General features: G+C 39.2%; 1 protein-coding gene across 3 annotated transcripts in view; it reads right to left on the bottom strand.

Moving 5' to 3' along the window:
• Positions 1-290: 290 nt before the first annotated feature.
• Positions 291-27,773, bottom strand: part of NTRK3 (neurotrophic tyrosine kinase, receptor, type 3) — a 385,977-nt gene continuing 358,494 nt past the window's right edge. For 2 of the 3 annotated variants that reach the window (XM_011948343.1, XM_011948344.1), the window contains 2 exons: positions 3,908-4,066; positions 291-692 (listed from right to left, as the gene is read on the bottom strand). In XM_011948343.1, coding sequence (XP_011803733.1) covers positions 507-692; positions 3,908-4,066 — 345 coding nt within the window. In that variant the 3' untranslated portion in view covers positions 291-506. Of the gene's footprint in view, positions 693-3,907; positions 4,067-9,310; positions 9,353-27,773 lie in introns of all 3 variants that reach the window. The other variant, XM_011948342.1, reaches the window with a different exon arrangement.

Raw genomic sequence — 27,773 nt, 5'->3', positions numbered from 1 at the left:
GCACCACCTTAGCTCCTCCCGTCCCAAAGCTCCCATCCCAAAGATTGTCTCTCTGCTTGGTCCAGGTCTTCTGCTCCAAAAAGCCATAGCATTAGAAGCATGGGCCACAGCTTAAGTCAAAGGGAATTTTCCTTTGTATTATTAATATTTTAGAGTTTCTGAGTCGTTAAAGTCTTGTGGTTATCTGTATCAGCAGCTTCTCTGTGTACTAGAGAAGATATCTCTCTGTAGATATAGATTGATAGATATTTAGATATATAAATATATATATATATGTATGTGTGTGTGTGTATATATATATATATATATATATATGCCAAACTGCCTTACAGGGTTTTTTTCTTTCTTTTTTTTCCTTTTTTCGGTGTTGTATGTGTAGCAGGCACTTGAGTTTATATGAAGATGTTTGCTTCAGTCAAGGATGGAAGGAGTTGTGAGGTGGAAGGGAGATGTGAGGCAGGGAGAGAGGAGGCAACAGAGTATGAAGTCATGACCACCAGCCACCACTAGCCGAGAATGTCCAGGTAGATTGGGGTGGCCTTCCCCAAAGCATGGAGGATTTTGTAGATCTCCTTGATGTTCAGCCGCTGCTGTGGTTCCCTCTGCCAGCACCCCAGCATGACATCATACACCTCTTTGGGGCAGACTCGGGGCCGCTCTAAAACACGACCTTGGGTAATGCACTCAATGACCTGAAAGAGTGAGGAGAACAAGGAAGTTACACCCAAAGCCCAGCCTTGGTCCTGTGGCTCAGACTCAGCAAAAAGCAACAACTTCCCTGATTAGTTTCAATGCAGAGCCGAGGCTCTCACAAGCACAAGCTAAAGGTTAGGCTGCAGACAGCACTGGTATACTTGTCTGTCTGGTGCATGATACAGTGAGCAGCACTGGCTGGTGGAGCCCTCTGCTGCCCTTCATACTCCACTTCTTGGGCCAGGCCCACATTGACCATTGACTCCCCATACTCTCTTCTCTTTTACCTCACTTTTCTTCTGTAGTCCTGAATCTCATCTGGATGACTGAGCTGCATTTATTTTTCACTTGATAATGGACATGGGCTTCTGACCTGTCCCTCCCTCTCTCGTGAGCCTGCCTCACTTTGAAATCCCCCCTGAAGGAGCTCTGCACCCTCTGGCCCCTGCATGCCTGTCTCCTCTTATCTCTCATTCCTGGCAGGTTCCCAGTTACAGACTCTGAGCACGTCACCACACTTGCCTCTGAGTCATTACATAGGACCATTTTGCAGCAAGACCCATCCTTCCCTGCCGTTTGCACTAAACCATGTTTCCAGTTTCTCTTAAAGTCCTTAACAATAGGACTAACTGCTTGATTCACCACTGCCTTCTAGGTGGCCAGTTCAAGTCCATTAACCTCAGTATCTCAGCATGCCCATCTGTAAGATGGAATCAAATGTCTGCCTTAACCACCCCCAGGAGTATTGTAAGGATGAAATGAGACCACGAAAAGGGACTGTATGGTCCAACATGCTGAACGAGTGGCCATAAGGAGGAGTAGGAAGAAAACAAGTAATGCGTGGCTGGCCAACCCCAGCAGGCCACTTGAGAACCAAGTGTATAATTTGCAATGCATTTCCAATTCCTCAAAGACACTTCTTTACCGACAATGAATATGTGCATTTTCAAGGCCTCATTGTCTAGTTTTTAGGTTGGTTTTCACTTCTCCCTAACTCTATCACTGCATAACTTTGGTCAAGTCACTGACCCTGAACTTCAATTTCTGCATTTAAAGATTGGTCGTAATGATGAAAATACACAGAATAATCTCTAGCTCAACAGCTGAACAAATATTATTTCCCTTCTCTGCCCCCATTAGTCTGTATGTAATTAGGCAAGAGCACTGTCTTTTTTCTCCTTTGCATGTCCCTACGCTGCACAACAGTGCCTTGCCTCCAGTATTGTCTCATGTCACGCTGACTTTGGGAGGGCTGGTCAAACCATTACTGTGTCAGTATCCGCCTGGTTCTATTCACCCTGGAGTTAGTGATGGCCCCTCGGCTCATTTCTTTACCAGCCTGAGAAGTCTCTAGTTGCTCATATTTCCCATTCGTATTAGAGCCCCATTTCCACTCTCCATTACCTTCACCTCCAGGGAAAGAGATTCAGCTCAAACTACAGTAGCAGCTGCTAATGCCAAGATCAAAGGCACCAGGGAGTGTCTCTTCTAATGTTGGACTATCCAGGTTTGTTGATTTCCATGAAGAAACTGATGATCAATGACTATCAGTATGTGACTGCTAGTCCACAGCAGCCACTTACTGGCTGGAGTAGGGGAAGTGGCTGAGGGCAGAGTGGCTGAGGGCAGTGGGTGGAGTGGGGTAAGTGGCTGAGGGCAGAAAGCCTGCCTTTAAGGCCAATACCTCTGTGAGTCTTAGAAGAAACTGCAAACACTCCATTAGCTACTATGAGCCAACTCAAGAACAGAGGCTGAGTCTTCCGTTAAGACCAGTAGCAACCTCAGCCCAGAACCTCTGTTTACTAGGGCCACCAAACTACACGGAGACAGTGTTCGGGTGCATGCATGGGGTGTGTGTGTGTGTGTGTTTGTGTGTGTGTTTGTGTGTGTGTGTGTGTGTGTGTGTGTTTCTAACCCCTCCTCCCCTGGAGAAACAGTAGCAATTTTTTAAAACACCATAACAAGTGGGTTCTAGTATATATACTTTCATTATTTTAAAAGATTGTTAAAATACTTTGTTCTACTTTGGGAAATGTGGTCAGGCCCCATTGAGCTTGTGAATCATGAGATAGTACACATTTAAAAAAATAATTTCTTTTCAGTCTTTGAAATTCACTTAATTAAGTGGTCAAGACATAGGAGAGCAAAGACGAACATAGCTTCCAAGAAGAAAGACACTCTCTTGAATATTCAAATAAGATTTCAATACTAAAAGGTTCCTGTGTTTACATTTTCCCAGAAAACAGAACCATAAAAAGAATTACAATGTTTCATAGGTTGGCTGGGATGAAAGACTGAGCTAGTTACTGCCTAGGAACTGCACTGTACTCCCTGGGGCAACACAGCATGGCCCATGCATCACTGAGAATCATCTTGATGGGCTTTGGAGGCAGAGGAGTCCTAGGATCACACCCCAGGCTTTGTCCCTGCCTTGGAGGCTCTTACCTGTGAGACCCTGGCCAGCCCATTTCAGCACCTCAAGCAGACCCCCATCCTTTAACCTGAATCTCAACAGGTGTTTTTGCAAAAATTACTGAATTAATAGAGCTAACATGCTTAGAAAAGTGCCTGCCACTAAATGTCAGCTACTATTAATTTATGTTTACTAGCATTTTGTATTATTGCAAGTTACAATTATAGAAAATATAATGTGTATTTATTACTATGTTTAATAGTAAACATATTAATAAACATAGTAAAAAACATAGCAATAAAATAAACCTGGTTTATTTTATTCCTAGATGTTCACACATGGCTCTATCAGTTATAAAACTGGCCTTCCCAAATTGACCATCTGGTACATCCCTGGGCTTGGCATACCTAAAACCTTTGTGCACCCATATTATGTAGGCATACTAAGTAGTGAGTGTTTCCACAAGATGGCACAACTGAAAAACTCATAGCTGTTCTATGTTTTCATTTTTTGTCATAGTGAAACATTTGTGATTTTTCAGGGTAGCAGATTTAAGAGAGCCATGGCTTGAGTCTCAATTTAGACATCTGATTTCATGCTCTTTTGACAATTATACCACATTTCCTACAGTTTCATTTTTTTTTTTTCCTACTAAGAAGCTCTCTGCTGCCACTAATGCCTACATTTCCTCTGCTGGCTCTAAATCCCACCTAATGTCTTGTTCAGTAGGTGCAAGTCCTGACCTGAGAGAGCTCTTCCCAACCCTCCCGCAATCAAGATTCCTATGCACCCCCTTTTTACCTCTGTGTTTGAGAGTTGGAACCATGGCTGCTTTCCATAGGTGAAGATCTCCCAGAGGATCACCCCGAAGCTCCACACATCGCTCTCTGTAGTGAACTTCCGGTACATGATGCTTTCAGGGGGCATCCAGCGAATGGGGAGCATGGTATGTCCTCCCACCTAAAAGGGGTTGAGATAGAGGCACACAGAGTGACCAGATGGCCAGAATGAGTGTCATCTGTAGCATTCTTCACACATAGACACACTTTTAATGCATCCTATTCTAAGATAGCCACAGCTTTATGCAACTTCTATCAGAGGTGTGTGAAGATGCTGACTTTGGAGACCTATGATAAAGGAGACAACTAGACTAGCAACTAGAGATAACACCTGAGGGAAGGTAGGTTCCTTGGCACTCAGCATGAAGAAAGATCACAAGGTAATCTGAAATGAGAGAGAAGATTTCAGAATCCAGCACTACAGAAAAACCTAACCTTAAGAGCAAGTCCAGCAAGAAGTCAGCAGAATGACTAAGCCAGTCACCAAGGATCAGTATCTGCAAACATCAGGTTAGATTCTTTGCTGCAGTGGCACAATATATTCTGTGTGCATCTGATCTGAGAACTTTAGCTTCTAATTGACAATCTTGAATCTCTCACCACAATTTAGAACTCGGTGTTTCAAGGGAAGGAGACAGAGACATTCCAAAAGCATGGAAGACCACATGCTAATAAGATAGGAGGTGGACAGAAAGAGAATTCACCACAGTTCTTAGTAAGATCTCGAAGGACAGTAAGGAGAGTCTTTAAAAATAGCCTAAGGAGGATATCAACCACCTGTGAATCTGCCAAACTGAAAGCCAAGGGGAAGAAGAAGTGACTGACAAGGACAAACACCCAGGGTACCCTTTCCTGAGAAAAAGATTAGGGAACTCCTCACTGCCCAGCAGGTTAGAGATGTTAGCGTAAGTGGGAGAAAATTCACAGCATGTGTGAAAACTCAGGAACTAACTGTATCATTAGTAAATAGATTTTTGGGAATTGAAACTTTTGCCTAATACATGGCATTAAAAAACTACTTAATACTGAAAAAAGAGTTGTCTACGTATGTCCTGATGAATTACTACTTAAAGTTCTTATTTCCTTCTTCTTTTTTTGAGACAGTTTCGCTCTGTCACCCAGCTGGAGTGCAGTGGCGCGATCTCGGCTCACTGCAACCTTCACCTCCTGTGTTCACGCCATTCTTCTGCCTCAGCCTCCCTAGTAGCTGGGTCTACAGGCATCTGCCACCACGTCCAGCTTATTTTTTTTTTTTTTGTATTTTTAGTAGAGACGGGGGTTTCACTATGTTAGCCAGGATGGTCTCAATCTCCTGACCTCGTGATCCGACTGCCTCGGCCTCCCAAAGTGTTGGGATTACAAGAGTGAGCCACCGTGCCTGGCCTAAAATTCTTATTTCTATGGTGGGTCAGTTAGAGAAATAATAATAATGAATAATTAAAAATGAATAACTTGGGAGATGGGCAATCTTGTTTCCAAAAAGGGAAATCATGTTTGCCTTAACGACTTGAAGAATTTTAGGAGATAATGATAATAGAAGTTTGCAGAACAGTTCTTTTCTTTCCATTTTTCTTTTCTTTTTTTGTTTTTGTTTTTGTTTTGAGACGGAGTTTCAATCCTGTTGCCCAGGTTGGAGTGCAATGGCGCGATCTCCGCTCACTGCAACCTCTGCTTCCTGGGTTCAAGCGATTCCCCTGCCTTAGCCTCCTGAGTAGCTGGGATTGTAGGCATGAAACATCATGCCTGGCTAATTTTTGTATTTTTAGTAGAGCCAGGGTTTCACCACGTTGGTCAGGCTGGTCTCGAACTCCTGACCACAGGTTATATACCCACCTTGGCCTCCCAAAGTGCTGGGATGACAGGCGTGAGCCACTGTGCCTAGCCAGAAAAGTTATTTTCAACCTGGGACTTTCTAATCAGGGTAGCTTTGTATCCAGTGTAAAGACAACTGAAGATACTTCTTTCAGACAAGCAAAGACTCAGAAAGTTTACCACTTACACCCTTTCAGAAAATAAAGGAGCCAAGTTAATTGAATACATATTCTAGAAAAACAGAAAAAGATAACCCAAGCTATACAATGATTGGAACATAACAAAAATTGCAGAGCATATAAGCCACAAAAATGCAATTTAAATCTGAATAAAGGTTGTTAATTTGGTAGTAAAAGTAGTACAATTACTAATAAAGGCTTCCTGTAAAATAGAGACATAAAGTAAATAATAATACTAATAATGCCATTAGTACTACCACTGATACGACTAACATACTTATCTGGAATGAAACTTTCCAGTAATTTCTATCATAAATGCATAGAAGTGTAGATATAGAAATAATTAAAAGCCTGATAAAGGCTGTGTGTTATAGAGAGGAGAAAAGAAGCTTACAGTGATTAATTGTTGAGATTAACATTTTAAATTTAAATATGCTTACTAAAATTTTAAAGCAGCTTCTAGAATAGAAATAGTACATATAGCTTTCAAACCATTTTTTTAATAAAGCCAAAATCTTTAGCTAATACCAAAAAGACTACAGCAAGGGGGAGTAGGATAATGATGACTAAAAAGCACAAAATGAAAATGAAGCTTACAAAACACCACTGGAGACAATAAGTACAAATGAGTTACACTACCTCTTAAATGAGAGAGAAATTTAGGTTAAAAAAAATCAAGTTGCATGTTATTTAAAATAGACATGTCTAAAACAAAATAGCAGAAAACATTTAAAATGGAAGAGTGCTAAAAATACAACTATACATAAAAGAAAAATATAATTGCTACATATATGCATATATGTGCATATACATGTATATATATATGCATATACAGATATATATATAGCCAATTACATTTCTTTTATCGTGATTTATACATTGTCTGTTGTTTCATATATATGTGAAAAAAAGGATTCAAAATGTCAAAAATTAAAGTGAGGCTAAATAATTTATATTAAATTTATATCATACTTAATATTATATTTAAAGCTGGTAAAATTCACCATTATGATGATGAAGTTTATGCTCCAATTAACATAGCAACACTATATAATAATTTATAAAAATATATAGAAATAAGACATGTGTGTGTGTATATATATATAAAGAGTAAAAACAAATTATAAATAAAAGAAAACTGACAAAGCTATCATTATAATAGAAAACTAAAATGCTTCACAAATTGAAAGATCAAGAAGACAACATAAATGAAGATATACTGTAAAAATACAAATAATGAATTTCAATAAGTAGATATGAGTGTCGTGATTGTGTGCATCTTTCAGCTTCCTTAAAAATTTGCACATTATTTTCAATTACCTAAAAAACATTTATAAAAACCAATCACATATTAAATCTCAAAGGAAATCTGGAATTGCAAGATAAAAAATAAATATGAAGTAAAAATAAGAAACATTTTCTGTATCAAATATAATAAAACAGAAGTTAACAAGAAAAAAATAATTTTTTAGAAGTTGTCTTTGGTCAATTAAATTATTTGGTAAAGAAAAAATTGAAAATAAAATGTAAAAGTATTTATTGTAACAGTAACTAAAGTCCCATTTCTTGAAATCTATGAAATACAACTAAAGTAATTTTTGAAAAAAAATACATCATTTAAGCATTTACTTTTAAAATAGTGAAAATGTAATTAAATTAAATAAGGATTCAGCAAAAAAAAGAAAAAAAAAAGGCAGTAAAGACTCACTAAACAGAACCAAGGAAAGTAAGAAGAAATAAACAATAAAATAAAATAAATAAATACTGATTAGTCTGTGTAAAACAAACAAAGCAAAGCAACCAGCCAAAAGGAAAATAAAAATCAAAATTGATCTACACAATCAATTGTTTGTTCTCTCAAAAGTTACATAAGCTTTTGACAAGATTAATAAGGGATGTAGAGGAGACAAATGTAAAATGTTAAGAATATTATAGCCATAAATTTGAAAGTATGCATGCATTAATTGGTTTACTAAAAAATATTAATTTTTAGAAAGTTAAGATAAATAGAAAAGTTGAATACAAAAACCATAATTGTAGTAAAAAAAATCTATATATTAAAAATGTAAAAGGTTCAGATGGTTTTCTGGGTGAGTTCTATTAAAGTTTTCTGTCTTATTTATACTTTTTCATAGCAAAAGAAGATAGAAACTTTCCTAAACCATTCTATGTGGTTTAAACATCCCTGAAGACAAAATCAGTCAAATTTAACATACAGCCTTACATATACATTTACATAATAAATAACAACACACATAGTTATCTATATGTGTGTAAAACTATCTGTTATGAATATACTCTCCAAATATGAATAAAATATTACATCAAATCAGCAATATACTACAAGAATTCCATATTACAGCTCAATAAGGTTTACCCTAGAAATGTAAGAATGTCTCAACCTTAGGAAACCTACCGTTAAATTTACCAAATTAAAAGATAAAAGGAGAAAAACCATCTTTTCAAAAATGCCAAAAATTCCCAACATCTTTTTTTGATTAAAAGTCTAATTCACAGAAGGTAACTTCCTTTATTGAATATGCTAAATATCATATTTACTGACAAAACTTGAGGAAAATGTAAGGTATCTTCTATCACGAATTTTATGTGACATTTTTCAAAAGGTCCCAACCAATGCAATAAAGCAAGAATTTTTTAAATGGGATAGAAATATTGAAAAAAAAGTCAAACTGCTGTTGTCTGAATATGATATGACTATTCAAGACAATTAACTAAAAAGCAGTTAGAACCATTATCTGAAGAGAAACACACAAAAATCAAACTATTCTCACATGCCAGGGGCAATGACTTCAGAATACGATGGAAAATAAGATTGTTTGTACAATAACAACAAAAGTGTTTAAAGCACCTTGGCATAAACCTCAGCAGAAAATGCCCAAGGTTATTTAAATAAAAGCATTGAAAACATAAAAGAAGATCTGAGTAAATGAGAAGTTGTATCATTTCCTTGAATAGGAAGACTCAATGTTATACATCTTTCATTTCTCCTTTAGATTAATCTAAAAATTTAACACAATATATATGAAAACCGAAATGAAATGGTATATGGAAATTGACAAGATGAATCCAAAATTCATCTAAAGTAGTAATTATTTGATAAAAACTAAGATATACTTGAAATAGAACAAGAAGGGAGAGTTACTCTATCAGATAGCAAAGCATTTTATCAAACTATGTAATGAACACATTGCATTTTGGCACAGGATAGACAAAATTATTAATGGAACAAACTAGAGAGTCCAGAGGCAGACCCATGTATAAATATTGAAATTTAATATATGAAACAATGGGTTAGTAATTAAAGTATTGGGACAATGAACTATTCATTTAAAAAAATACACTTAGATACCTACCTCACACCATATACAAAAATCATTTCCAGATGGATTAAAGAGCTAAACATAAGAAACAAAACAATAATAATATTAGAAGAAAACTTAGAAAAGTATTCTATACCCTCAGAAAAGGAAGGCCTTCCTAAATAAGATACATGTTCAAGAAGCTATCAAGAATAAGATTTAGAGATACAACTTACAAAAATTAAATGATTTTGCATGGCAAAAGACAACATAAGCATAGCTAAAAGACAAATGACCAAAAAAGTACAATATATGTAACAGACAAAGAATTAAAATCCATATAATACAAAGTGCTCCTTCAAATTAGTTAGGAAAAGCAACCCAACAGAAAAATGAATACAGGATAAGAACAGATGATCCACAAAAGGACTAGAAATGGCCACAAACATGTGAAAAGATGTCAATTAAAACAACAGAAACACACATTTCTGAATGTCAATTGGGAAAGACTGAAAAAAATTGATGCCATCTTGTGTTTGAGAGGGGTGAGGAAAGAGTTATTCTCAAAAGCCACTGGTGAGAAATGTTTCTGCTTTTTCTGAGGTCAGCTTGGTAGAATCTGTCGACATTAAAGGTGTAAGTGACTTTGAACCTAGGAATTTCACCTCTAGGAGTCTTAGAAAGATATTCACTCATGTAAGCAAAAATGTTTAGTTTAAGGTGTTTATTTCATTCATTCTAAAGGCAAAAATTTGTTCATTGTTAAAGTTATACACAGCAGTTAAAAAGAATATAGTAGAGCTATGTGTACTGATATGTAAATATATCTAAGATATATTAAGTGACAACACAAGGCATTGAAAAATATATTTTAGTACTCTTATTCATGTAAAAATGTATATGTGGATACAGATGCAAATATATAGTGATGCCATGTAACCTTGAAAATGCATAGAAAAATGTCCAGAAAATCAACAAACCAGTGGCTTCCTCTATAGTGTATGAGTAATGACCAAAGAGAAAAACCCAGTTTTTGCTATATCTATATACACACACACACACACACACACACATACACACACACATAAACACACACATATATATATATTTCTATGCTGTTTGAAATTTTGTGATAATCATGTATCACATTTGAAAATTTAAAAACAGTAAAAAAAAAAGTGTGAATATAAGGAAACCAGTGAACCTAATTTAAGTTCTATTTAATATATTAAAAAATTAATATTTTTAAAAGAAAAATTATGTTTGTGATAGAATATCATAGACTGGTTTATTGCACTTGGTTTGTTGATTTAAAAAAATAGAAGTCAGAAATATAGGAACATTTCTCTTGGTGAAAAATTTTCAATAATGGAGTCTTACAAATTGATGCTGGTGTGTGTCTCATTACATAATTTTAAACACAATCCAGAAGAGGTATTCCAGATTGAAAGCTCCAATTTTACAGACAGAAATTCAAGTGTCCTGGGTGTAAACTGTGATGCGCTTAAGTATTCGAGCAAAAAAATGTCAGAAGGATATTAATTGGTCACAGAGGCTCGCCTGAGAAGAATCTTCAAAATTCTCACCAAGCAGCACAGCCAATGTGGATGAAGTTTATACAGCATTCTTCCAGGAGTGGACTAGTAATAAAATATTTCAAGAAGCCTGTGATACAACAAAGAGCATGACATTGGAAGTCAGAAGCCCTGGGTTCTAAATGTCACTTTTGACAAGCACTTAACACCCTGTGCACGTCAGTTTCCTTATCTTCAAAATAAGACTGAAGCAACAACCGGCCTAAAATGAGATTATGTATGTAAAAACCCATTGAGTATCGTTAAGTGCAAAAGTGTATACACAAAGTACAGTAACTGTTCATTGTGTGTGTCTTTACATGCTACTGTGCAGCATAACAAACTTAATTTCCTCAAATTTCCTTATTTCCCATAAAAATCCATGCTGATTTTCCTCCAAGCTGACCAATATCATTCTTTGGAGAGACCCTGTTTGGGAAAGGTAGTGGTCAACGCCTTCCCTGGTAGAAAATTATTGACAAATATATTCCATGGTAAAACTTAGCCAGACATAAACTAGCCAGAAACAGTAATATGAGAAATAAGAGTAGTGCTAATTAATTAATAATGAGTGCTGGCCACTGCATGTTACATACATCCCTTATTTAAGCTCTCTCCATTCCTGTGTGATAGAAGCCTCTATCACCCCCATATCACAGATGAAGATAAGGTACCTTGCCCAAGCACTACATAAGAAATATTAGCTACTGACCCAAGCTCTCAATGAGAAAATTAAGTATTTTAAGACTGAACCCTGAAAAAAGAGATGTAAGTAATAATGCACAGGAAATATTCCAAGGAATTATTCTAGAAATAAAAATAAGTACTTGGAGGGAAACAGATCTTTGGATTGCACTGGGGAAGCGCCCATGGCTACCTTGGTACTTTCCACCAATCATTGCCTTTCCCTGCCATATCATACACACTCACAAAGAGGATGGGAGTTTGAAAAATCTTGGAGGCTGAAAGTGCTCATGGGGAATGAGCACTAATTAAAGAATGCAATCCTGGTTGCATTATTAAGACTGTTTCTCAGAGAAATGATCACTCCCGGTATACTAGAGATCAAGCTGGAGCAGAATGAGAATGTCACTATCTCCATAAAATTTCTTTTATACCCAGAGACCAGACGGGTTTTGAATGATTCTGGATTTTGTATAGAGAGACCAGAGGTGCCTGATCAACTCAGGCTTTAGGATATCCATGTCAAGGTCAACTACAAACCAAGAACTTACAGGAGAGGGTCAAGTGCCTATTCCAAAATCTGGCCAGGCCAAGGGAGTTCAGTCTCTGTGAACTCTGAACCTTCCTTGTAAGCAGCTTCCTGGTGATTCCCATAGTCGCTCGGCAGGGGGTGCCCTTGACCCCTTTCCTACCAATATTTTGGTAAATGCTTTTACTAATTTGCTTCACACCTTAGCAGGGCTGCCAGATTAAATACAGGATGCCCAGTTAAATTTGACTTTCAGTTAAACAACATTTTAAAAAATTATAATTATGTCCCAGATATTGCATGGAACATACTTGTACTAAAAATATGGGTTTTTTTTTTCTCTAAAATTCAAATTTAACAAGGTGTCCTGTATTTTTATTTGCAAAGTCTGGCAACTCTAGATTTCAGACCTGCTGAGGAAGTTGACATTATGCTCCAGAATATCTTCCTTTTATCTTCTAGGCTTTCTGCACGTGTTCAGGCTCTGTCTCACTCCCTTTGCCTCTGCCTCATCCTAAAGAAGACTGCTGAGTTAGGGATACAATGCACAGAACAACTTTCTTCTCTCTCCTCCTGTGCTCTTCTCAGCCTTCTCTCCTTGTTTCTCCTTAGCATCCTCCAGTGGGGTGAATGTGGCAGAGAAGGGACATGGCAACCAGGATTTTCCTCTATAAACACAGCCCTGCTACCTTCTAGCTACGGATCCTTGGGCAAATCATTTTTCCTACTCAAGCCTGTTTTCTGGGGTGAAAATGGAAGGGATAACTATAATCACCTCCCAGGGCTGTTTGCCTGATCATAAGCACCTGGGCATGCTTGTTAAAAATATACATTCCTAGGCTTTACTGCAAACCCAATGAATTAGATCAGAGGTCAACAAATTATAGCTTGTCACTTGTTATTGGAAACAGAGTTTTACTGGCATAAAACCATGCTCATTAGTTCATTAGTTCCTTTTTTTTTTTTTTTTTTTTGAGACAGAGTCTCACTCTTGTTGCCCAGGCTGGAGTGCAGTGGCAGAATCTCAGCTCACTGCAACCTCCACCTCCCGGCTTCAAGCAATTCTCCTCCCTCTGCCTCCCGAGTTTCTGATTACAGGCACATGGCACCATGCCTGACTCGTTAGTTTCCATACTGTCTGTGATTGCTTCCATAATACATGGGCTGAGTTGAATAGTTACAGAAGAAATCACCTTAAAGTTGCAACAGGGGCCACCTGCAAAGCCGAAAATATTTGCTATGTGATCTTTTACAGAGTTGGGTGGCCTCTGACTTAGAGTCAAAGGGTAGGAGAACCAGAAACATATGGTTTTGTTGTAGCATTATCAAAATACTAATAACACCTTAACACCAAATACCATTCAGTGTCAAAAGTTCCCAAATGTGAAAAGATCCACACATCACATCCAGTAATGTCTCCTAGGGTCTCTTAATCTATAGGATCCCTCTACCTTCTGCCCCAACTTTCCATTGATTGATTGATTGATTGATTGTTGAAGATCCCAGGTCACTTGTCCCACAAAATTCTCACAATCTGTTTATTTCACTGTATCCCCATGGGTCATTTCACTTGTTCCTCTACCTACTGCATTTCCTATAATCAAGAACACTTGATGATACCTGACTAGGTATCCAGAGCCCGGATTAGTTCTGGGTTCATAAATGGTGCTGTTTGCTTCTTTCTGTAACACAACATGAGACAAACTTCTTTGTGCTGTTAAGACTGATCACTGGGTTCAATCTGATTATTATAAAGTTCCCTTTCACCTAGCAATTTTAGCAGCCACTGATGATCATTGTCCAGGTCCATTATTTCATTAGTGGCTGCAAAAGGGTGTCATTATAATTATGGTATTCCTTCTGCATATATTAGCTGGAAATATTTTATAAATAAAAAGTTCCTTTCATCAGCTATTTGGCTACACTGGAAACAGTTTATACAGGACAGGTAAGATAAATTCGTTCTCTTTATTTACTAGTTATTAGAATAATGAATTCATCCCATAGTATCCTCCAGAGGTAACCAATGAGAGGATTGTTTTGGTTTGTTTTGGTTTTGAAAAGCATTACCAATGCTTGTTCTTTAAACGTGCACACACACACACACACACACACACTTGAAGTGTTTCATTCTATCATAGTTAGCAGTTATTATTTCTGATGCTTGGTGTTTCATCTTTGGGAAATGAAAGCCTATGCCTGTGTCTTCTCACATAACGCCAATAAACAGTTTTCATAGCATCCCTGCTTTCTGACATAAAATAATACTCTAGGCTCATCTTTTACATTTTCTACTCCAGCCTTTGAATCAGTCATATGTCCAGGGATTCCTGGATCATTTTGGAGGGCAATGGAATTTAAAGACCACAACATGGATCATTGGAGTGCTCATCTCTACTGGGGTGGTTATTATTTCTAGGTCTTTGTTGTAAAAATAGCTAGGAAAAAAATTCTTAAGAGAAAAAAACATCATGACTTCGTATTGGTTTTTTTTCAAATCAAATTTAGAATTACAGAGTTTTTACTTCTTTACTTTTATATTTGTGTTTTTTCTCGTGCAGAAAATCTTGGTCCCTATTAACACTCATAATATTATCTACTTTATCCTAATTTGTATAAATAACATACAGTATATCAGAGAGAGTTTCAAAATAACAGTTCAATATTATTACTAATAATATGATTACTGAAAACAACCTTCAACCTACAATCTTTGCAGCTCTTTCTGTCCTTAGAATCTACCTACTAGGGGCACATAGAAAACATAGCCATGTTTTAAAGTCATTTGTAGTAACTCCTTTTTGTGTGGTGAAGCCACCACTGTAATATACAACTAGGCTTATTTGTTTCATTTTTGCCTTTAATTTTTAGGACTTGCTTTGTTTTTTATTTTCCATTTGATTTAATGGTGCTTTATAATGATGTAAAAACTGAGACACTGTTTCAAAGTCAAAACCACAAAACAAGGTACATTCAAGCAAAATTTTGTCCCACCTCTGCTCATTCTCCTCATCCTGTTCTCTTCCTCCTACAGATAATCATTTTTGTTTGGTTTTAGTTTATCTTTCTATCATTTCTTACATAAGCAAATATGGATTTACATTCACTTCTTCACTATCTTAGATAAAATGTAACATATCATATCTGTTCTATACTTGGCTTTTTTCACTGAAGTTCACTCATTCTTTTTACAGCTGTAGAGGATTCCACTGTGCTATTCCAAGATGCCACAGTTTCTTCCATCAACCTCCTATTAATAGGCCCTTTGATTGTTTCCAGTTTTTTGTTATTGTCCATGAGGAAGTGCACTTTTTACTAGACCTCAGGTTATCCATACACACCCTGAAGAGCAAGAGCCACTGTCCCATGGGATGAGGTCTAGAATTTCCATGCCATGTAATAGGCAGAGATACAGTACAGTGTTCACACAAGTGGTTTCAAATCAGAATATGCAGAACATGAAGTCTTTCCAGCATGTACTCAGGCAAGGATAGTTTTGAGGGACTTTGCAGATGCACAGCTCTCACATGGATTTTTTCTAAAATTAAATGCAGAGCCCCTGTGATCCATCAATCCCTTGTCCAGTTGCCCCCACCCCCAACACACACACACACACACACACACACCACTCTCCAAAAGGAAGAACAAACTTCTCACCCACTCTAAATCTCAGGACTGAAACGCTACAGAGTACAATGGAAGGAACTGTATAAAATACTGGTACAGGTGTTGAAAATGAATCTCTAATGACTGAGGAAAAATCCATTTGTAAGTTGGGTAGTTTTCAATTATTTTCAAACAACTGGAGAGGGACAAACCTAAAAGAATTATCAGCTGGGAGAAGATTAAAAATAATTTTTGATAAGAGACCAATATGTGATTTTAGGAATATAACTAAATAATAGTTCAAAGAATTGAGTCACATTTCAATAACAAAATTTCTTTCTTTTCCCTCAATTTTCTTTCTTAGTTTAAAACAACATCCATTAATGAATACATGAACTAATTAAAAATATGAGATGCATTTCCATTGATATTTTACTTATCTTTTATATTCATCAAAAATTGATATGTATATTATTTTGTCGACTGTCTTTTTTTGTGCATCACTAATAACTGTAACTTAATCAGTTTCCAATTTCTGTGTATTACTAATAATCATAATGATAACTCAAACCAAAAACACTTAACATCTAGAAATGTATGATCATTGGCCATTAAAAACTAAACTCAAATCTTCATACATATTTTTGTCACAGCAAATTATGCTAGAGTGGCCAATAAAAGGATTTTATGAATAAAAATATATAAAGATAAAATTCAGTCAGGTAACTGCAATGAAAATATAAATTCAAGGAACAGGCGCCATTTAAAACTGACTGTTTAAGAACTTGTTCATGTGTTTAATAGATGATGTACCAAATTGCTCTGGTACTAAAAGTTCATCAGATGTGTTAAAGGATTGATGTATTTTTAATGTCAATATTGACAATATTCTGGAAATGACATTGAATGCAACTATTTAAAATTACTTTGAAGATTTTTGATGGCAACTTAAGATGTGCAAGGGACATAATTTTTTTTCAGCATTCTTATAGGAGCATAAACATTTCAAGACCACAGGTACAGAGACTGAGCATCCAGTGGTGCAAAATTCAGAGTCCTCCTCTTGCCTTTCCCCAAGCCTGTATCCTACCCCTCCTCAGACCATCAACTTTATATACTGAGAAAATGGGACAGGAGGGGAGCAAGAGCAGCAGTTTCATCTCCAGCCCTGGGATGCCTCGTGGAAACTCCCAAGCCCCATCTCTTTCATTCACGTCCTTAGGGCTCACACTTTGCCCCACTCCTCAGGGCCAGGAATAAGTGGTACAGAAGATGTTCAAAGTCTAGTGGCTTTAAATTCTCAGGCTCCAGGTACTACTTGGGGCAGAATGCCCTGCATGGCAGTGTTCCACTCTGGGGAACCTCCTGCCTCCCAACTCACCCAACCACAACTGTCCCTTGTCTTCTAAGCCAGCCTTTCCTGAAAAGAGAATTGTCTTGCTCATTTCCATTCAGTGACTGCAACTTTTCTTCAGTTAGAAGGAACCCACGGCTTTGGGTTAAATAGAAACAGCTAAGTTCTACAAGGTTCTCAGGCTTCCGTGTCTAATTACAGAAGGAGCCAGCTGGTGGATTCCAAAAAACACAGAGAAGCCTGCTTCTCACCAAGAGATTCAAAACACTCACACAACTCTGATGAGGTATACAGGACACGAAGTAACCCATATTCCAGATAAAGAAACCAAGACCCAGCAAAGATGAGCGAGCGTGGATTCACAGGGCATAATATTTCTGGAACCAACGGAGGGATTCAAGCTTCCTCTGTATTCCCTAATCTGCATGGGCTGAGTCAGAAATGTTTGAAGTACATGAAAAAGCAACTCATCTACTTTGGAGGAGACAACTCTGAAGAGTGGTAAAACTTTGGCAACATATGTTAATGATAAATGGTCTATCAAGAGATTGTCATAAAGGGTGCCATTTATGGTAAGTGCCATTATTTTTTATTTATTAAAATTTAATCTTTCTTGATTGCATGTCTGTTCACATAGAAAAGTGGTTATGTGCATTAAGAAAACATGAAAAGCTAAATCTATGCCTTCATCATTCCCTGGGAAATCTGGTTTCCCATACGCCCCAGTGGCCTTGGCCTGTTCCACCTTGCTTGGCTGTCTGAGGATGGCATCAGCTATGGCTGGCAATCACCCTGAACATGACCCCACTAGCAGTCCCAGCAGCCACCATAACAGTTTTTACAATCATCGGCACTCTTGTTCCAGAGAGTTTGGGAATTTCACATGCATGGCTGCATATAATGGGTTAGCTGCATGTAATATACATACACACACCCATACACTGTGGGAGGTGATTTAGATGGACATGTGTGCTTGATAATGCATGTGCATCATGTGTACAGTCATAGATACAGACCTGGGCCTGTCGGTCCTGCCCTGATCATTCCCTGATCGTATGGGGTTGGGGAAATTTCCCTTGGATATTTCCAGAAATAAATGGCCTACATGGAGGAGGAAAGGCCCAAAGTCTTCCTCTAATATGTCCTGTCTCCAAGCAGCAAAGAGAATGGTTTTGTTCTAAACTAGTTAATCAGAATGATATAGCCCTCCTTTCTGGGATGAACCCTTCTCACTGCCCCGCTTCTCCAGCTGTTGGTCTCTCTTAATAGTTCCTTCTCCACATATGCGAGAGGCTGCCAGAACCTTAGAAATAGCAGCCTGCCCTTCAGAAACCATCCCCTAGTTCCTTTTCTCCTCCTCCCCCTGCTCTACTCTCTCCTCACTGTCTAACTATGAGACTATTCTGAGTTGTGGATACTGATCGCTGTATTGTGAACCAGTTCTTTGGCTCTCTTCTCAGCCACCTGATCATTTATTAAGCCTATCTCTTTGGTGGTTCAGCCTACTTTCTCTCCAGATGTCATCTGGATTCCTGGTGTATCTTCCGGGGAGTGAGGGGCAGCCCTACCCTGTAACTGTACCTTGTCCAGCTCCTCAAATCCAAGTTTCTCAGAATCCAGGGCTTGAAAGGAGAGATTCAACACTAAAGCTGTAGCTAATAAACACACAGGGCTGGAAGTTACCCAGCCGACTTGCAGACATAGAAATCTTGGCCAGAAAAGCAATGACTTGTTCAAGTCACTAAGAATAGTAAATGAAACAGAACTGAAGTCCCACAGAGTCTTGTTATTGTTTTTAATGTAAATGTATTACTGGACTATAACATACATACACAAAGGCAAACAAATCAGAAATATACAAATTGAGTCTCATGAGGTTTACATTTTGGTTCTGAGGATGAAGTTCTGAATTTTTTATCTTGCCCAAATTCCTATCTAAGGGGTCTGGGGAGTATGCCCTACAAACCATAAATTCTCATCAGATGGGTTTTATTTAACCCTGTATATCATGACTTATTTTCCAATATGACTTTGGCATAACAAGGGAAAAACTCAAAATGTTTTACCCCAAAATATGTTTCCTTGCCATACCTTGAAATTGCCCTGCAAAGTCTCTTGTGGGAAAAATCCACATTATATGGAGAATCTCCTTCCCCCTTTGTTTTCCTTCCTTTCTTTCCAGATCTGGGAGATAATCAACTAAGAGCCAGGCACCCCCTTAGGTCTGATAAGAAACATTTTACAACCTGTTCTCTCTCTGAAGTCTGCTTTCTGAGAGATTCCTCTGCACAATACAACTTGGTCTCCACAATCCTTTATCTTAACCTGAACATTCCTTTCCATTGATCTAGATCTTCAGATAAATTCAACCAATTGTCAACCAGAAAATGTTTCAATTTACCTATAGTCTGGTACCCACCCCCTCCTCCCCACTTTGACTTGTCCCGCCTTTCTGAACCAAACAAATATATTTCTAAAGTGTATTTGATTGATATCTCATGCCTCCCTAAAAATATATAAAACCAAGCTGTACCCCGACCACGTTGGGCACATGTTCTCAGGACCTCCTGAAGGCTGAGTCACTGGCCAAGGCCTTGGTCACTCATATTTGACTCAGAATAAATCTCAAAATATTTTACAGGCCAGGTGCAGTGGCTCATGCCTGTAATCCCAGCACTTTGGGAGAGCGAGGCAGGCGGATCACAAGGTCAAGACATTGAGATCATCCCGGTCAACGTGGTGAAACCCCGTCTCTACTAAAAATACAAAAATTAGCTGGGCATGGTGGTGCACACCTGCAGTCCGAACTACACAGGACGCTGAGGCAGGAGAATTTAGTTGAACCTGAGAGGCAGAGGTTGCAGTGAGCCGAGATCGCACCATTGCACTCCAGCCTGGCGACAGAGTGAGACTCCGTCTCCAAATAAAAAGGAAAAAATTATACATTTTACAGAGTTTGACTCTATTTGTCGACAGTTCTATAGTTTTCCTTCTTTCTACCCTGATATATATAGACTTTGAGTCACCTGGTAGAACTCTGTGTTCTCCCCAGTTTGTGTGGGTGTATGCCTTAGGGATATATTAGTTTGGATATCCTTTTGATTTCTGATCTACAATACATGAGTGCACACTCACAAATACATGTCCATCTGTGGCCTCGCCCCAGTTGTGGAAACTCCACAGATGCAAGCTTTATACAAGAGATTATGACTTTTCTACAGTGACATCAGACTTCTGACTTATCAAGTCAGAATTGTTGGCCTTTTTTTTGCCTCTCCTCTTCCCAATAAAGTAGGACAGACTATTATCTAGCTTCTTATAGACAAACTGAATATCTCAGCCCCGGGTCTAGTAGGTGCTTGAGATTCTTTGGAGGCAAAATGCTGAGAAAACTCACAAAGACATCATTATAGTATTGCTCCCTCAGAGCAGGGCTTTCTGACAGTTTACACAAACAGCATCCATTTAGCAGAATCTCAGTGCAACGGCTGTCTCAGTCTGAGCCTCTAGCCCCAGGATTAGGAAAAACCCTTGGAGTCTTCCAAAAATACAAGGAGTTGAGAGCCAAGCTGTTTAGCAGTGTGAGCCTAGAGGATCAATAGGCCCATTGTGATTCTCCCCAGTTCTCTTACCTAGAGCTGCATCTGCCAGGAGCAAAGTTCTGAGGGAAGCCCCAGGAACACATGCCTTTTATAACTTACTTTGTTTCCCTCTTTCTTCATCCTGCCTAAATTCTAGCACTCTTTCTGAGACCTCATTGTCCTTTACTGTCCCCAAGCAATGTATTTTTTTAGAGAGCAGACATTTCAACTCCAAAGATGTGAGATGAAAAATAATTTGGCCCTTATTTCCTTCTGTGAATGGCTAGACTGGGGCCTCCTGGCTGCACTAATATCTTGTAGTGGAAACAAACTTTAAGATGATGTTAAAAGAGCTCAAGTCACTCAACAAAGCTGAAGGGCTCAACTAAGTTCAGATCCATGGATCACACTGGATTCAAAGGGATCCACTCAGCCCCCAAACGCAGGTTATAATATCATATTGATAAATAAAGAATGGTAGAATACATTCTTTTAATGATCCTAGATTTTGAAAAATCTGACCCTGCATGGCTCAGGTACTGAGAGTTAGGTTCTAGTTTAGATTCAGACTTATTGAGCCAAAATAAGATAATTTCTTTCAAATAAGATTGACTTTGCTAAATAGTTAGAGGCCAAAAATATGTAAAAATTATAACATTCAGAAATGTGTATATAAGATAAGGAAATAGAGGATCTAAAAGAGTAAAGGGAATGATGTATAACTCAGCCAATGCTATTTGCTAGCTAAGCAATCATGGAGAATTTATTTAACCTCCGGAAGACTTGACTTCCTTGTGCATAAAAATGGGAATAAGAACACACTCAGAACATGTACAGAAATTAAATGAGATAGCAAGTGAAACAGAGGCATGGCAAGGCTTCAATACACCTGCACATACATAATACTTTGAATCTAAATCTTTCTTGAAAGATGCTAATTTCTCAATGATTATGATCATGTATGTTACATAGCACTTCCCGTTTTTTCTAAGGACTTAGACGTTCTGCCCAATTACCCTTACAATGAGACAATAATCTCAAATGTATGGATGAGAAACCACTTCAGGGATGATATGCCAGCCAGTCAGCATGGTAGAGCCATAGATAGAAGTTAATCTATTGCCGCACTCCAAGTCTTTCTTTTTGTGGGTTTTGCAGATTCAAGACAGTTCCACCTAAGTGCTGGAAGCAGTTTAAAGGAGCTGCCAGATCTGTGTGACTGCCAGTCTGGATCCTTGGATTCAGGCTCTTTACAAAAGAGGGGCCTAGACACTCAGGAGGAGCAGCTGACGTGAATTTTGAAGACAAGGCTGGGCTGGTTAGAATGTGCCATTTTCTACTGTGGACTAGGCTCAGTGACTGCATATTCTGTGCGTGAAGCTTCTTTTTTCTTTTTTCCACAAAAGGCAAACTTAGCTAGGAATGGGCTCACTGAGTTATCCTTTAAGCGACATGAATAATATCTCTTATTGATTGAATATCCCACCAGCTTTAAGATAATGGCATTGGATCCTTGAATCAGGGATTCTAGGCCGGGCAATCCCAGCACTTCAGGAGGCTGAGGCGGGTGAATCACTTGAGGTCAGGAGTTCAAGACCAGCATGGCCAATGCAGTGAAACTCTGTCTCTACTTAAAAAAAAAATACAAAAATTAGCTGGGCATGGTGGCACACACCTGTAGTCCCAGCTACTCAGGAGGCTGACACACATAGAAATTCCCAATCCAATCCCTTATCTTTTTTAAATCCTGGACCCAGAGCATGGTTCTTGCAAATATTTATTAGCGAACAATATTACTAACACCATTACAACTCTAATTGCAACTGTTACTTACTAACATATATCGGGGCTTACCAAGTGCCAGCCCAGTCATTGGGATGAATAAGAGTTGTAATGGTGTTAGTAGTGTTGTATAAATATCTTATAAATATTTGCAAGAGGTATTCTCTGGGTCCAGGATTTAAATAAGATAAGGGATTGATTTGGAACTTGTATGTGTGCATAATTAGTGGTAAGGGTGATACAGATTTAGGCTGGATTAGGGAGTAATTTTCAAGTGTCTCGGACTGTAGCTCTTTCAACATAAGGCTGTCTTGAGGAAAGATAAGTCTTTGCTTGTTTGTGCTGCTACAATAAGCAAATGGAGACCCACCCCTACTTTCTCTTTCCCCCACCCCCTCAATTTCTATGCCCTTAATCCCCTGCGCCCTTCATGAAGCATTTGAACTCCGTCTGTCGGGGCACATATTGCAGGTTGGACAGATCAGCCAGAAAGGCGCAGCTTTACCTAGAGGTAAAATCTTCTACTTCCAAACCACTCCAAATTAACCATTCTAGTTGGAGGAAGACCCAACCCTTTGGGCCCCCCTTTTGTTTTATTAACTGCCAACAGAAAATGCCAGAAGTAGCTGCAGAGGAAGCCCAAAAAGGGGGACCAAAACACTGCATATTTTAATTTCTTCAGTAAACAATACATAGCACAGCAGAAACCTATTACTGATGGCCACATCCCCAGGCAAAGGGAAGTTGGATGCACATCATGGGAGATGACATAAAGAATACACAAGTCCTTCGTAGGCTACAGGCTGCCTTATCTAGCTTCTCTGAGCTGGAGCTGAATTTCTCATCCATCCACTGACTGGCTGCTGGAGGAGCTTTGATACGCGCAAGGAGAAGGTGGACACAATTAGCCTTCTCACACACCTAAACCTTTCTTGGGAGTTGAATGCAGTCTTCATCCAATGGAAAATGGGATTTTTCTTTGAGTCATGAAAAAGACCCTTTAATTCTAAAGGAAGGATGCTTGGTGCCTGAGAGGAGAGAGCTCACAGATCACTTGCAGGACCACAGACATGAAACAGTGGATGAAGTCCTTTATCTTCATTTAAAAGTGGGGATGCAACTTGGAAAAAATAACAGGGTTAAATTCTCAAGGAAGTCTGAAGTTGGGTGGTAACAGCAGTCAAAGCACTCTGGGAACTGCAAGGTGATTCATCAACATAAGAGTACCACCACTCTTTTTAAGCACCACAGGTTTCTAGTTGGGCCGTCCCCTGAGAAATGCCAGGAAAGGGGTATCGATTAACCCAGCCACACAGCCCTGGCAAGGCCTAGAGGTGTCTCTAGCATCCTGGGATGGAGGCAGCCGGAGGGAAGGTCTGGCACCAAGAGAAGCCAGGAATTGGAGTGAAAAGAGCACTGGATTGAGACTCAGATCATCTGGGTTCTTGTCCCAGTTCTACCAGTGTGCCATCCTGTGGCCCTGGCAGCCCATGCTTTCTTTTGGTCTCAATGTTCATACTTGGAATAATGACATAGTCACATAGTCAGACCAGAGTTTTGCTAAGATTCCTGTCTGCTCAAAAATTGCATGAGATTGTTGAAAACATAATTTTCTCATCTGAATCAGGACATCAAGAACACTGAACGAAAGCTCAACTCAAGGCCCTTCCTAACATCTGCAGCTTCAGCAGCCTGACTTTACAGAGGGTGTGTGTGTGTGTGTATGTGTGTGTGTGTGTGTATGTGTGTGTGTCTGCTGTAGACAGTGAAGGAGAGCATAGGCCAGAATTCAGGAGCTCCAGGACCGTGTCTTAGTTTGCATCATACCTCCTGGCTCACCCCTGGCCTCCTGTGTTCTCATCTGCATAATTGGTAGGGTGAGGGAAAGAGTTCGACTAGTTGACCTTTATGTATCATCCAGTTCCAAAATGGGATGATTTGGTCAAGTGGAGACTGGATAACCTTTGGATGCCTCTCCTGGCCCTGTAAGAAGGTTAGAGCTCTAGGGTCCACTTCGTTCCACACAGCCTGCTACTCTACAACTGAGTCCCAGGGTGCCTCTCGGCAGTGAAGGGTGTAAGCCAAGGGCAGGTTCAGATGAAAGTGATGGAGGAGCTGTACCTCCATGCAGCATCTGGCATTCCAGGCCATAATCTGAGGCCTGCAGCTGTGGGCTGCTCTATCTCTCTTTATAAACAAGCCCTGCCTCTTGGCTTCTCCTTCAAGGTCAAAAGGCAGGAGAGGACTGCTCTGAGGATGAATCTACAAGAAAGTCTTAAATGTGAAGCCAGAAATCACAGTTGGAGAGTTGTTATTCAAAGCCATTCCTCCTCTGTTACACACATTCCTGTTTCCAAAAAATATAGAAGGGAATTTGAGCAAGTGGACTTCTTGTTTTTAGGCTAATGAAACTGGGATGAAGTATATTTCTCAGGGTCACCTAGTGGGTCCCCAAAAGGTCAAGCCAGGCTGAGTGCTGGGGTAGGTAATCCCCAAGGGTAGAGCCCTCATCTTAATTTATCTGAAGCTCTGGTCTCCACCATAACAGAGGTAGAAAGAGATGCTTTCAGCGTTCCAAGTTTGGGAGTCAAGTTGGGCTAAGTTCTTGTCCCAGTGAACAGGGATACAGAACAGCAACCTATTGCATGTTTATACTGTGCTAGGATATATGCTAAATGAATTAAAATGCACTGCTTACTCGATCCTCCGAAAACGCATTGGCTCTGAAAACTGCTATTGTCACCAGCATTGTATTGAGAAAGGAAGAAAGGAAGGAGGAAAGTGCAGAGGACGGAGAGAGGGAGAGAAGAAGGGAAAAGGAGAGGAAGAGGTTAAGCATCTTATTCAAAAATGCTTGAGACAGAAAGATCCAAGTCTTATACCCAAATTATTCTGATTCCAAAACCAATGTTCTTATTCACCATCAAGTTAAAGTTCTTATACAATCTAAATTGAAAAAAGACTCATTAGTAAAAATGTTTTAAGGCATGTAAATTGATGGGTTAGGGTGGCAGATTTTGGATAATGTGATAGAAATCCTATGAATTTGATTTATATAAAACACTAATAAAACACTCAGAAAAGCTGAAGGGGAATGTTCATTCAGAAATATCTAAATCAGCAGATTCAATGAAGTAAGATGGGAACCTACACCAGCCCAGAGAGCACTCATAAAGATGACATCAGAAAATATCTATGTTTCTCCATAGACAGATTGGAAAAAAGTACCAGTCATGGACTTTGCTTCCTGTGTCTTTCTCTTGCAGCTTTTCTCTGCATAATGTCCAGTCTCACTCTTGTAAAAATGGCACTGATAATTTCTCACCTCGTCAGCTAGGCTCTGGATGGCAAGGCCTCCCTGATGAGGACAAGTCTTCATTACTGAACATCTAGGTCCCAGATAATCTGTTCAACTGCGGCAGCATTTATCATCATAATTTTCAAAATTCATTAGCCTTGATTGTTTGGAAATCTTTCCCATTAACATCTCTTTCTCTAAGATCTTGGTCTTGGGCCGACAAAGAGAGAGGCAGAGAATGATGATGAAATTATAGAAAGAAGTCAGAGTAGAGATTAGAAGGAAGAAGGGAGAGAAGAAGCAACAGGCTCTACATGGTGACGTTACTTAGGTCTTAGAATGAAGCCAACACTAGAAATAATTCCTAAACCTGGAAAACAAAAATTTTATTATAAAGACAGTACATTGCCTTCTTGCTTAAGGTAGAGAGTTTTCTGTCGCAGCTGAAAAAATCCTGAGAAAACACTAGGAAATTCGACTCTCAAGTTAGTTTCTATTTCTAGAAATAAAATGTCTATTTCTAGAAATGAACCAAAGAGAAAAGATTCAGAGAGATCCCAGAGGCCCATGTAAAAACTGACATGCCCAGGTAGGATGAAACTACAATAAGCCTCCTTTCACCCTGACTCTCTCTTGCTCCTTCCCCACCCTGCATGCCTGCACCCACACGCCAGAGCTTCACTGGCCATAAAGCCTCACAGGACACAGTTCACAATGTGGGCTCTGAGACTGGTGTCTGAACTAAAAGCTTTCCTTGGAGGGCTGCATTTGCCCCGGTGCCAGGATTCTTCAGCCAGATGCATCTGCCTGGAGGCTGCCTCAGACATCTACTTTCCATTAGGGCTAGCCACAAGTGGCAGGAAGAGAGGAGGCAGCACTAATCAGAGGAACTAGCTAAGGCTCAAGAGAGGTGGGCACAAGCCCAGAAATAGCAGAACCCACATCATCGCCAGACAGGAGGCGGTGTCACAATTCTCGTAGTCATATGAATTTCTCATGAGTCATTTGTCCCAAAAGAACTGCGGAAGCAAAGGGACTTGACCAGCTTTGAAGATAAGATGCACACCAAGAAGTCCCATCATGAGACTAGGATAACATTCTCAGTGAGTGGTCCTGGTTGGCACAACCAGAAAGATTCCCTCCCCTCCTCCATCATCTTCCCTTTAGCTCCCACAACCCCTTCCCTTGAAGACCTGAGCCCCACTCCATTCCAGGCACCTCTTATCATCCTGTTCTAGGCGCTTGCTCTGCTTTGAGACACTATATTTCTTCAGATCATCAGAAAGCAAAATGCTACGGCAACTGAGAGTTCAAAGATTAGTTACTATTTAATGGGCAGATTTCTTATCTCTGGATAAATCTCCAGTTAAGAACCCAGAGGACTGGGACTAAGAACAGACAACCAAACTCCCTGAACTAATGAGGACATATGATACCATATACATTCACAGGCATCTTACACAGGGGACTGTATTAGTTTTCCCCAAAAGGCCAGTCTTAATGATTTTGGATCACAAGATTTGGGATAGCAAAGAAAAGGGGGGAAACCACATTCCACAATTTCAAAACTGTTAAACTACATTGGTGTTTGACTTTGGGAAAGCCCTAGTGGGTTTCAGAATACTCTCTAGCTTATAGCTATCTTCACTGCAACCAGACCCTCTTCACAACCTCAGTGATGGCTGGAAAACACTCGCATGCCAAGGGAGGTGAAAAAAGCTTGTCTTATGCTCTCCTTGTGTACCCTGGACATGGAAATAAACAGGTATCTGTCCTTAGGTTCCTTAGAAATACCAACTTTGTTTGGATGAGGAGATATCCCAGCATGCTGCTTTAAAGGACCTATGACCAAGACATGCCCAGCTAGAATGAATCTACAATAAGCTTTTTTTTTTTTTTTTAGACGCCAGGCTGGAGTGCAGTGGCACCATCTCAGCTCGCTGCAACTTCTGCCTCTGGGGTTCAAGTGATTCTCCTGCCTCAACCTCCCAAGTAGCTGGGATTATAGGCACATGCCACCACGCCTGGCTAATTTCTTTCTTTTTTTTCTTTTTTTTTTTTTTGTATTTTAGTAGAGACAGGGTTTCACCATGTTGAACAAGATGGTCT

Source organism: Colobus angolensis, unplaced genomic scaffold, assembly GCF_000951035.1.
Source record: "Colobus angolensis palliatus isolate OR3802 unplaced genomic scaffold, Cang.pa_1.0 Scaffold278, whole genome shotgun sequence".
NCBI classification, from domain to species: domain Eukaryota; kingdom Metazoa; phylum Chordata; class Mammalia; order Primates; family Cercopithecidae; genus Colobus; species Colobus angolensis.
This window is presented reverse-complemented; position numbering and strand designations above follow the sequence as displayed.